General features: G+C 31.0%; 1 protein-coding gene across 1 annotated transcript in view; it reads left to right on the top strand.

Annotated features, from left to right (window-relative positions):
• Positions 1-12,085, top strand: part of LOC118184895 (uncharacterized) — a 97,314-nt gene extending 85,229 nt beyond the window's left edge. Inside the window, exon 4 of the mRNA XM_035354620.2 lies at positions 6,255-12,085. Coding sequence (XP_035210511.1) covers positions 6,255-6,296 — 42 coding nt within the window. The 3' untranslated portion in view covers positions 6,297-12,085. The remainder of the gene's footprint in view (positions 1-6,254) is intronic.
• Positions 12,086-12,988: the final 903 nt, after the last annotated feature.

Genomic DNA, 12,988 nt, shown 5'->3' with positions numbered 1-12,988 from the left:
GAAGGAGGGGTTGATTTTCCCGTCAAAGCTTGAAAGTTTTATTGTTCTTGCAGGGGGTAAGATGGCAGCAAAGATAACAAAATACACATTAGGTAGAATGAGTAGCTTTACTGTCAATTTCGGTTGCATTTTGTTAAAGCTATAAAGTGGCAGAAGGGATTATAGTACTTGTTGCTTCAATTTATCTTTCTCAGTTCTGTTTCTTTACTTTTTGCTGGAAGTAGAGCAGTTCCCCCCTCCTGTTTTCTTATCTTCTCTAAATCTGCTGAAATGTCTATGCTTGGAAAACGCTTTTAGTTTTCAAATTAAAGAAGTACAGTGAGGTCTATGAATTGGCAGGGATTTCAAAAATTTAAAAGTGTAATGAATTGGTGAAAAGAAGCACAGTTTATAAAAAGCAAATCGCAAAGATGTGGCATTTTCTTCTTTCTTCCCCCCCCCGCAAAAGTACTCATCTAATTCAGCTCATATTTTGACAGCCGTGACAACCATCAGATTAGCATTGAAAACTGTGCTGAATAGTTTTTTCTCTTTGCGGGACACCTTGAATGATTTCATGGTACATGACAAATTCCTTTCAAGTGAATAAATGGTTTTCAATACTGTTTTGATTATGGTTTTAATGTCGCTAGATTCGGCGCTCTCTGTCAAAGGAAAGTGGATGATGCTTTTGGGGGGCCTTTAGTATATAAATGTTCTCCTGAATAGATCGGAGACTAGTCTATCATTGACCGGCCTATTCATATATTCCCGTTGTGGTAAGGGGACTTTGCCTGCCTGCATTGCAGCTTCTGTACCGGAGAAAGATAGAATTCGAATATGAAAAAGAACTCTTCTTCTTACTTTTAGTATTTTACGTGCTACATTTTGCAAATACCACATTTGCAAGCGTTGGTGCTTTAATAAATGTTCAAATACTAACCCATGGGTGTGATAATAGCTTCTGGTGGTTGTTATACCTACCGCGACGGTATACGGATTACTAGCTTCGTACAGATCACATATAAAGGTGTTGTGAAATGACGTTTGTACTATGAAAAGCTATAAAACTTTCTTTGGGAGTGTAAATGTTGTGGACGTCCACATCAGCAACATGTTTGTTATTGCAACTAAAGATTTGGCGTGCTTTAAAATCAACTAGTACGAAATGAATATCTGAAATTTTCCTATTTTTAAACGAATGCATTCTTAACATGCTAAAACTGCTGGTAACAACAGATTTGGGCTGTCACACAAGTACTCTCTGTAATGTCATGTAGTTTCGAGAGAGTTCTTTCTCTGTTATGCAAGTAATAATATATTTATTCCTTGCACAACAGAGACCTCTGACCTTGCATATCTCTTGTAACTTTGCATACCTCTGAAATATTTTATAATTTTGGATTGTAATTTTCCTGGTTTCCAGTTTCTTTTCTAAGTCTTTATATAAAATATGCCTTTATATTCAATATATTCATGAAAATGATTTAGAATTAGACGTTGCAACACTGACTGGGGAAATTACAAAAGAGGCCATTGTTAATACCGTTGATGGAACTGGGTTGGCTTTAAGAGTTTTTATTTAATGACTCACTCATTTTAGAAAGTGTAATAAACACTATAACAGTAACGCTAACATCTGTACGTACTTTAACTATCTGTCGTTCAAAAGAGTGCACAACCATCATAGCTTCTATGTCATCTTTAAAACCACCTAATTCTGTGAAGTCAGACTATGCGTGTCTGCATGACCTCATCCACGAATTCCTCTGTTTCCACTGCTAACCTGTCATTAGGTTTCAGCAAAGGTAACAGTGAATCATCGAACCGTTGGTCCTTTCACTGTGAGCGAGAGTGGAAACTCGCGCGAGTTCTTCCTCAGCCGAAAGACGTTCGAGCGCCAAAACAAAAACACCTGGCCCTCTTTTCTATAAAACCGTATAAGGGGTTCGCGGCGGTTACGAAAGCAAGCGGTGTTACTTGCTGACTCAACTTTGGGTAAAGATGACTGTTCCGCGTTCGAGTTCCCCGTTCCTTCAAGGTTGGCGAACAGGTGAGGGAGTGCGAGGCGAAAAAATTCCCACGGTTTTATGATTTTTTGTTTAGTCGTCCTCCCCCACCTGGAAGCGAACGCGATCCCTTGTCCTGGATGTCTGAATCCCCCCCCCCTTACGTCTCTATACCTATTTGATGTTTTGAAGCGTAGGTCGGAGGATTCGACAACACCTGCCACTGTCGGTTAGAATTCTTCTGCCATATGATAGAGGGCGTTAGTTTCAGTTTTTTTTTTTTCCTTTCATCCACCTATCTTTAGTCGTTGTAGTAATTGTATTATAGTGTCTGTTATTATATATTAAAATACTTTTGATGGCTAAGACACTTCAGGAAAAATATATAAAAATATATCAGCGTTAGTTAAACGCTGGCTTAAGTCAGCGTTTAACTATTGATTGCACTTAAAATTAAAATTATTGAATAAATGCATTGCTTTATAGGGAAAAGAACTCCTCTTTTACCAAAGAAAAAGGATATTTTGTATTCATCTTTTTATATTGATGCTAGTTTTATATGTTACAAAAGCATGATTTTGCCACGTGAGAAGCCTCCAGCCGCGGGATCCGTGAATAACTTTCCTTTCGCATTTTATCCTGAGTATACGTGGCGAACGTTCTTATCGCGTCGTCAGAAATTGGGATTTCAAGTGCCATCATTTTCGCAGGAAGAAAATTTATGAACTCTTTTTATACTTTTATAAATTTTGTATCCGTGATCAGAGGGTTAAATAAATAAATAACTTTTAAGTATACCTTTTGGCCTTTTGTTCTTTTAAGTAAATCACGTTGCTTTCCTGTGTTTTTTCTATTCAGTTCTCCCCAACATAGTATTACCCTTACTGCGCATTTGTCAACAATTCTTTCATAAACCTCCACTCCACTCCCGCTGAATGGTTCCCGTTCTCAGTACACTGGTCCAAATCGATTTTTTTCTTTCACCGTTGGATGAATAAAGTTTTTTCAGTAAACGTATTCATTGTGGTACGAATATTTCTCTTTATACGGACCATAGCAATTTGAGGCAATAAACTTGAAGTGCACATTGAAACTATTGATTGCACTTTTCAAAAGTGTGAGAATTATGTTGGCCGTTATTGATTTATGCCGCTTGTTATATTCGTAATTGATCCATACTGTGCACTGTTTGGAGTATAAGTGACTGAAATGAAATTACTCATAATTTACATGCTTAAAATTGTTATATGGGAATTTGTTACAGAACAGTCTGCATTTCTGTTTTTAAACTATAAATATTTTAATATCTTTGAATTCGGTTATCACAAATTTAAACTGAAATTTGTTCACTTTATTTTTTTTATCAGCAGTTTTATAAATTTCACCATGATACATTTGTCAACCGATGTGAAAATTAAAAGGCATTTTTTTTTTTTTCATCCAGGGGCGGAAATTGCCCTTCATTGTTACTGGAATGATCACCGTACAAATTTCAACACAAATATGTAGTCAACGTTTATTTAATTAAAATTAAATAGTTAAAATGAATTGGGAAACAAATCTTGAGACTAATGACAAACATATATTTCAAAAACATAATAATCTGCTATTTCTCATGTTAGAAAATGCAGTGTTTTCAACTTTTCTATCAATAAAAGAAAAGCTAAAATTGTTTTTCTCGAGCTATCATTTCTGCAAATTGTTTCAAAACGTCATCAAAACTGATGATTTTAGTTGCCGCATTTTCAATGGAAAGACTGGCAAACCGTTAAGTCGACTTGGCTCACTGTTAATCGAAGACAGCTTTTAATATACCACACATTATTTGTTAAAAATGTCATTAGTGGCAAATATATAGTTAGACTGATTCTTGAAAATATTTAGTGTGGAAAATTTAGTAAATTATTTTGATTTATTATGTAGGGTTGGGCTAACTACTTTCTGTCGTCTGCAGGCTACTTAGATTTACGTTTATGTTTAAAAGATATTAGGCTATAATATTGGGTAATTAAATGTATATTATGTTTCAAATATTTTAACTTACAATGGGCTACTTAGTTTGCAACATTGTCGCTTAGCGCCTCTATGAAAAATTTATTAAAATTTCTTTGGCTTACTTCTAGTATTTTAGTAATATATTTTCCTTGAAGTCTTTTAAAATCTGGCAACTTTGTTTATGCTGTGAAACCCTTAATTCCTTAATGTCAGCTCACTTATCAGAAAGAAAATAATTTAACTTTTTAATATTTTTATGGTTTTTAATCTTCTTATAATGTCTTCTTTATCTTGTCTTCCCCAGTGTGTTCTGTGCTGTAATAAACACTCATCTCCCAAAGATTAGATAGTGCAATAATCATTTAAAGCATCAAAACAAGCCTCTTGAGTGTGACATTCATAAGGAAGAAAAGAAAGAATATTACTCAGAGCTGTCCGCTTGAAGCCAGGCAAAATAAACTTATTGCCTCGACCTTCCTCTGGAAAAATGAAGTTTACGTTTAGAGGTCAGGCCAGTATGAGCATCCCGTGCAGTCTTTGCTGCCTAAAATTGTCCCCTTATCTCCAGAACGAGTGTCGTGTTTCATCTTCTCGTTCATCATGCTGTGTCTTGCTGTTGACGTGCATCGACTACCACTTCATCTGCGCCGTTTATGATGCTGTTGCTCTGTAGTCTGGTGATAAATAGGATAATTTGAAAGATGTGTTTTTGACAGCGTTAACTATCATATCCATTCAGATCTTTTAGCAAAGCAGGTGTTGGTTTAAATATCAACTGGTAGCAAGTGGTGGTTCTTCAGACATTTTTGATTACATGGTATTTATCCTTTCCAATAAAGATAGACAAGCGCCTAACTATCTAACGAAATGTGTAGGATTCAATAGTTTTTCTGTTATTTAATGGGGTCTTGATACCATCTTGTGTGTGTATGTGTTGAAAATTCTGAATTAGTCGTAGGTGTGATGATAGTTGAATGGTTACAAACGAAAGAAGTTATGGCTTGCTTGAACACTTATTTGTTCTTTGTATAACATTCAGGAAGCTGCAAGACGCGCCCCTTGTATTTTTAAAGTCTCAGCTTGTTTTTCACGTATTCGCGGGATTATAAATGGCGATAAAAGAAATACGGTAGATGCACAGAGAAGATGAGATTACGATGATGGTGCTAGATTGAAAATAGAAAAATATTAGTTCTGCGTTACTTCTACGGTTTTGGTTTGCATACGTTGAGTAAAGATATCAGTTTCGTCGTTATCATTTGTTGTTAGGAATGTATAATGATGTCATTAGCATTATACAAAAATCATATGACGGATTATTTTTCAAATAAAAGCATCTAAAACATTTATGCATGAGAACATTACTATTTTTAAGTAAGAAAAGGGGAATTACCAAATTGAAAAGGAGACTGGGAATTATAAATTAAAGTTGGAATTTCTTTCCTTTCCTTACATACCTATAGGTAGAATTTCGAATCGCTGTGTGTGAGAGTGTTCAAATTGTAAATAGATTTAGTAGATTTTTACTTATTTAACGAATGTGTTTGATCACCGGATTTACAGTGCTAATCTTTGTCATATGGAGCTTTCCAACCATTCCATCTTCTCATATTTAAACTTTAATTCCCAGTGTGAGATTTACTCAACGATGTATGAAACAAACTTGGTACTGAAATGTTGCCGAACATGTATTTTCTGTTGAAAGATTAAGGGGGAAATACTGAAATGTTGCTTCAACTTCTTAATTTTTGCCTAAACGATGCAATAATAAAAATGCGAATTTTCTGGAAGGAAAACTTATCTTTGCCTTAACCCAGCAGAAAGTATGTTTACAATTAAGCGTAAATTGAACCTATAGTAACATTTATTTTAGGTTATTATGCAATGTATTCATTATGAAAAGCATAGTATTGGAATTAAAATCATTTAAGATCTTGATGCATGCACAGGGATCGAAAACGAAATTTGTTCCTCAACCGAAGAGGATTTTTTAATTACCTTGAGCAAAACCAAAGTTGAAGAATTAATAATCGTCATCAATGAAACTGTCTAAATTTTCTTTTCCTGACTTTGGAAAACCTAAAGTTGAAATTTTGCCTAATTTTAAATTAAACTTGGCATATTTTCTTTACATCTATGATGAGGTATGGTTTAAGAATGATTCACTTCATAAAGTAGTTCCAATATAATTTATTTATCAAAGCTATATTCTGTTAATAGATAAAATTACTTTTGGTGAGCTTATATAAATGCCATATTTTTTTCTTTCAGATTTCACAAAGAAGACGGACAATAGCTGATATAATATTTTAACTCAAATCTCAATGGACAATCATCTTATGGAGAGAAATCTGCTGTAATTATACAATTACTCTTCATCAAGTATTATTTTTCTGCGTTCCTGTTCATACACACACTTTAGGACAATATAATACAAATGTTAAATGATCGGTTAACATCTATTATTCAAACGTTTCAAGGATTTTTGTTTGGGAGCCGGCTTGTGGCGCTGTTGTACAGTATATACTACTGCTGAGCAACCCAACATTTATATACTACAAAAATTGAGTTTATTATTTCCTTTCGATTGTAATTATATATTTGGTTACTGTGTTTACTGCACTGAGATTTTCATAGTGTGTGCTAATATAAAATTGATTTAAGCTTTATATATCCGATATTTAAAAAAAGTATTGTCAAAAATTGCTTTTGTAAGGGTTTGTGTTAAAGGGATTGCAAGTGTTATACTACTTAAAATTCACATTGTATCCATACACCTTCACCATTTTGCTCAGAACAGTATAATTATTATATTTTATCACATCTTCATTTTTTTGTTATGTACGTGAGTTTCCATTTTGTGTTCAGTTGTATATTTTTATTATTTCATTGCATTATTTACTTTAAGTTGTGAAATATTTTTTTACATGCTTCCATTATTCAGTTGCGCTTAAAATGTTTGTTATTTTGTCAAAATAAAGTGACCAAAGTTCTTACAAGCTAGCCAAAGAAAAATTTGTCCTTTTGAAATACATCGTTGCTCAATTTTGACACTTCTAAAAACAGGGATTTTCACTAAATACTGCATCTAAATATATTCTCAGAATTTTACGTGCGTTGTCATAAAAACTTATCAATTTCTATTACATTTTATGTATTTGAATGTATAGTTAATAAAACTTGGATAGTTTCCTTAATCCAAGCATTTATATTAAACTTTTATATATTTATAGTGTTTCTTCTGACATAAATGTTAAAATTAATTATAATCTTAATTTAGATAAAATGATTAACTATGATATCAGAATGTAAATTTCCCTTTTAAATGAATTGTGTATTTATATATTATATTTATTCAGATATGTTAATTCTATCATTATTCAAAAATAAGGTCGTAATTTTAAGCATATTAAGTCTGCTGTAATTACCTGGTTTACCACATTTTAAATCTCTCCCCCCCCGTAGGCGATATTATATACGTCATTAAAAGTAAACTAAGAATTACCTTTATTTAATAGTAATAGAAAACTGAAGACTATGAATGAACTATTAATTAAATGAGCTTTTGTAATTATTTTTCCATGAGTGAAGCTAAAATATAAATTATCTTATTGATGTATTTCGGTTATGAAAACGTAGCAATGTACGCAAGATATAGTTTGTTGTAATTAGTGTGTTTTGTGTTTCTTATGCTTTAATGTACTTATATGATATTTTATACTTACATACGTGAGAATCCCTGTTTCCCTAATGTTTTAACTAAAAGAAAGGGGAACATGAACAGTAGAATATTTTCTTATTGTTCTTATTACGGAAATTTATGTCATCCATGTATGTGTGTTGAATTTCTTTGTAAATGCTCATATTGTGTTTTTAATGTTAATCAAAAACTAATGGAATTTCTAATATAATTTTTCAGTGTTTGAATATATTGTACGCAAGCATTTGATTATTTATTTGAATTATTGCATTTTTTTACTTTTATTGTAATAAATATAAACTGTATGTATTAACTTTTTATATTGAGTGTTTTTACTGATTTTGTGGCTTAAGTTTTCTACTTCATTTTTGTTGCAGTAATAAATTCTGCTATCAAAATGCATCTCAAAATTAGCTTCTAAAATTTCGTTAATAAGAGTTATGCTAACCTCCCTTTTTGATACATATTTTTCATATTTATCAGTGTTTCTTGTAATTTTCTTATAACATATTCGTAAACAATTCTAACATTGTTTTAAATTTACTTACTACCTAATATAGTTAAAAAATTTTCTAACAATTTTTAATGAGTGTTTAAAATTTTTAAATTTAATGCACTGTGTTTTCAGTAAAGTTTCTGGAAACAAACTCATGAAATAACTTTCTAAATTAATTTAAGAAAGAGAATTCGTACTTGAGTATTATTCGGCATCCACCGATACACCATGAACAACCTATCGGTGCCATTGAACCATGAAATATATTTTTGACGTCGGTAAATATGTAAAAGGTGTTTTTAAATTTGAAGCAGTTATTGTTTGGTGCTTGCATCAAAATTACTTCAAATTATTGTTTTCCGCAACTTGTCTCAGCCTCTCTCTATGAATGCTGCTTTAAAATTAAGGATATTAATTAGAACTTCGACTTATTTCTTAGTTGTAATGTTTTTCATCGTTATTTTCTTATATAATAATTTCCGCTGTATATGTCCTACCATGTACAGTTTTTCATAGCATGAAAATCTATTAAACACAAAAATGCAGCAAAAATTAACAAGCGTAGGCGCAAGAATTTTCCAAGAAAAGAAAATTGCATATTTTTTTTAAGGCAATGTGTATGCTTTTGCTTTAATTGGTCTGGAATTAATGCCGAAATAACGTTAAAAATCTACATCTAACCTTTTATAACCCCCCCCCCGGAAAAAAAACATTAGCAAGAAAAATTTAAAAAAAATGGAACAGCTTTTCTAGGGTTGCTAAGCGTTCATAGGAAAAGTCGGATGGTATTTTTAGTGAACTATCGGCGGAGAGCGATTAATACACAAGTACCGCATGTTCGTATTTTTAATAGAAAATTCATTATTCCCATGCACATAATTTTACTAATGAAACTGTTTTTAATGTAGCACTCTTGTAGTAAAAGTTCCTGAAGATTTTAAAATACTCTTAATTCATTGTTTTAAAAAATAGCAAATATTTTTTTAATATATATATTTTAAGTGGTCAGTAATCAAAAATGGGAACCTAACAATACTTCAGCTTAGATTTCGTTACTGATTAGTGACTGGCGATAAATCAAAATGCGTTTCTGTACAGAGAAGCTTTACAGTACTCCATGCAATCCAACGCACAATCATACTCACTAGAATGCATAAACGTAATTTAACCAATTAATTCACGAACTAATTTTATTTTTAAGGAAGAGAAAACTTAAACTATAATACTTATTACGCATATGGCATGCTTGTAGAAAACACAGGCCTAGAGTTAATTCTCATTTGATATGTGCTGCTTTTTTTGCCTGCATATTGCCATTCGTGTTTTTGTTGCCATAGATAATGTTCCTTGTTTTGATTTGTATTTACTGGAGTCTCTTTCCTTGTTTTGCAATTCTTATTTCATTTTAATATTAATCTAGAAATTAAATTTATGTTTTGAATGTTTGTTTGCAAGATGTTAATTTTCTTTGTGATTTGTTATTTGTAATAGAAACTGTTAACTGTTGTGCTTATTTTTGTTGGTTAGTCCAGAATTTAAGTGGATTGGTTTTCTTCCCCTTAAAATCGTTTTGCAGGTCTATATGCTTTTTTATTTCTGATGTCCGTGGCAAGCAATTTATATTCTTTTTTAATAACTGCAAGCGTGCTCTTGTTTCAACCGAACCAGCAGTGATGGTTTTAAATTCCTTACGTAATTTCCGCTTTCATTAAAATGATACATTTTTAAAATTATCACAATAGCGATATCGGTTAATAAAACGCATTAATCAATCGAAATTTTCAAGATGCAAGTAATCCATACCTTATATTTAGAAACTGAAGGTAATAAATTGGAAATCAGATTTAAAAAATATTAACTATAAGTTTCGAATAAAATGTGTCGATTATACAACTCTATAATATGAAATTAAAGTGACAAACGCGAGTTGTCGCTCTTACAATTAACTAATAGTTGCAAAAGTAGCATATATTAAGCCACTCCTATTGATTTACGACTGAAGTTACAGCAGCAATTGAAACCAGGGCTCATCGTTATAACTATTGGGGCTTCTTGCCTTGTAACTGAATATCAGATAGTGACAAAACATGATTCAAATTCAGAGCTGAACAACTGGTGAGTCTGCCCTATACTTAACTCTTAAATCTCAAACATCATAGCTATCCTAATTATAAAGTCACAATTTTTTTTTTTTTTTTTCTTTTTCTTTTTTTTTTTTTTTTTTCTTTCATTCTACGGATTCAGCAAGCAGGAGTATATTCCCAGCGAGACGGCGGCTAACACTGCAGTAGGTCACATTAAAGCTTTTGTCTCGTATTAAAACTCTGTAACTGGTTAGTTTTAGAGTACGCTTGCAACTTTTATGTTTTTGCATAGAACTACGTAAAAGCTCAGATTTCTGCTACAGTAATCTCAAGTAGTTCTATGTATGAAACTTGATCTCAGTTTTGTGATATTATTTACTTGTATAGTCAAAGGTTCTTTTGAACAAATTATTAATTTAAAATGTACAGACTCCTCGTTCAGTGAAACATTAAGCTATCTAATGAATAATCTGTTTCAAAACGTATTTTAAATGTAACATACTGTTAAAAAATTGGCAAGGAGATACAATGTGTACAGATATATATTTATATGTCATTACCTGACATTTTATTGCTTGATAAAAATCTGCTTCAAAGGTGTAAGACATGCGCTTGAAAAGAATATTTTCTACTCTTAATAAAATATAAAAAAGGGGGAAATTTTTATGTAACTGGAAACGAAAGTTTTAACAGTGTTAGATGTGTATAAGATGTTTATTTCTGCTTGCAACAAGTACTGTACAGGGCCAATTTTTGTATTAGCATTAAATGAAATGCGGTGGAAAGTACTAGAAAAGAATTTTTGTAATTTAGAGCAACGCATTGTATAAATTAAATTTTATTCATTTTATGTAGTTACCAAAATTCGAATTGTATTATAGATTCGCGGTTAATGTGCCGTGTATAGCTAACATCTATTGGGCAGTTGTTTTAGAAATAACATTTTTACTTTGCATGAAATTTCGTCCAGATATTAAATTTTTAATTCTCTTAGATGAGTCGCAATGATTGTACATACTTCTTTTCCCTCTGCTTTTTAACTTAGACTTTTTTTTTCAAGTGTAAAGAAATTTTAGTTTATAACTCTTTAAGCAGTTTTTATTTCTGGGGGGGGTCTAAAATTTAATAGTGTTTTATAGTGTACAAAATTTAATTTTATAATAAAGTTCACTTTTTACGGCTTTAAATATATATTTAGGAAAAATCGAACTTTTAGATGAGTTAAAGAAATTATTTTGGCCATATTTTAAATTTCTGTTCTTTCAAAATTTCCAATAAAATTCGAAATACCGTTTTTATTTTGTAATAAGGCAACTAAAAGTAAAGTATGGAAATACTTCTGTTTCGTCACATACACATGCAAAGAAATAAAAAAGATATCAATTTTTTACAAATGTTGTCTTATGAAAGATATTCTTGTTTCAAAATCTAATATAACCATTTATTAAGTTAAGATCTTGCAGATTTTATAAATAGTTACAAAAAAAAAAAAGTATTGGCTATTTTAGTTCTTTCTTCCGCCATTTGTATATAGTTAACAGTTTTGCCATGTAAATACGTTTTGTCAATGTTGCTGTGATGGATTTTTTTTTTTTTTTACATAGCCTTTGATAACTCTATATACACTTATATACATTATATATACATTTACATGAATGTTTTGGAACATGATTTCGAATATTTTTGTGCTGTACAGTTGAGAGAAAAAAAAAGTTAACCCAATCCTATGAAAGTTCTGGGTATTGTAAGCGTATTTTCATTGAACGTCAATGGCTATGTTTGTGCTTGTGAAATATGAGTAATAAAAGTGTCCGTTTTTTGATTTCGTGTTATGAGTGAATAATTTAATGCACATAAACTTTTCCAAACCGTATTGATTTTTGCATATTGTCACGTTAAATTTTGATGCAGTTAAATATTAGTGATTTTTAACAAATATGCCAAATAATTATTAGCCGTTTTTTAAAACTTTTCAATTCAAATAGATAAACTTTATCAAGTGCACTTAATATTCTTAATAGTCCGATAATTTTTTTCAGTTTTAGTTTCCAAAGCTTGTTCTTAAAAACTTAGAGAAAAATTTGTTCGGTTTTGTAAAATCTTAGGGAAGCTATTCACTACTTTTACATTTCTCATCTTTATATTTATCATAAAATGTGAAAATATTTACTCCTCATCTTACTTTTATGCACAAAAATTTTTTTAATTAAATAACAGAGTGCAATGATTTTTAAGATAGAAATGTAATTCTGATGGTTTGAAACTTTTTCTTTAAATTAGTTAAGAATCAAATCGGAAAAATTAGTAAAGGTATTAAATTAGAAGAGCTTTGCAGATATGAAGACTGAGTAAAAGTTGCACATACAATGATGTATAGAGACTGCACTGAAATATTAATGGCTGATTCTTCCACATATTTCTTCTATCTTAAATTTAACTTCAAAACTTATTTTTGAAATCATCTTCACAATTAAGCAACATATATTATAGACTTTTCATTTAAGTCGTTACGCATAGCTTTTAATAATTTTCAATTAAAAAAAATGGTTTTTTAATTATTTATTTTTGGTCGATTGGAAGTTATCCATTTATCCTTAGTGTACATATATACAAAGAAAGCTAATCGATAATACATATTCTAATACTGATAAAAAATTTTACCTTTTCGGAACTTCTGCAATAAACACAGTTCAGTATTGTCGAATTTACTACTGTTTGACTTAAA

The sequence above is a fragment of the Stegodyphus dumicola genome, chromosome 5, assembly GCF_044657685.1.
Source record: "Stegodyphus dumicola isolate Sdum_Otavi_A_Nest chromosome 5, ASM4465768v1".
In the NCBI taxonomy this organism is placed as follows: Eukaryota; Metazoa; Arthropoda; class Arachnida; order Araneae; family Eresidae; genus Stegodyphus; species Stegodyphus dumicola.
This window is presented reverse-complemented; position numbering and strand designations above follow the sequence as displayed.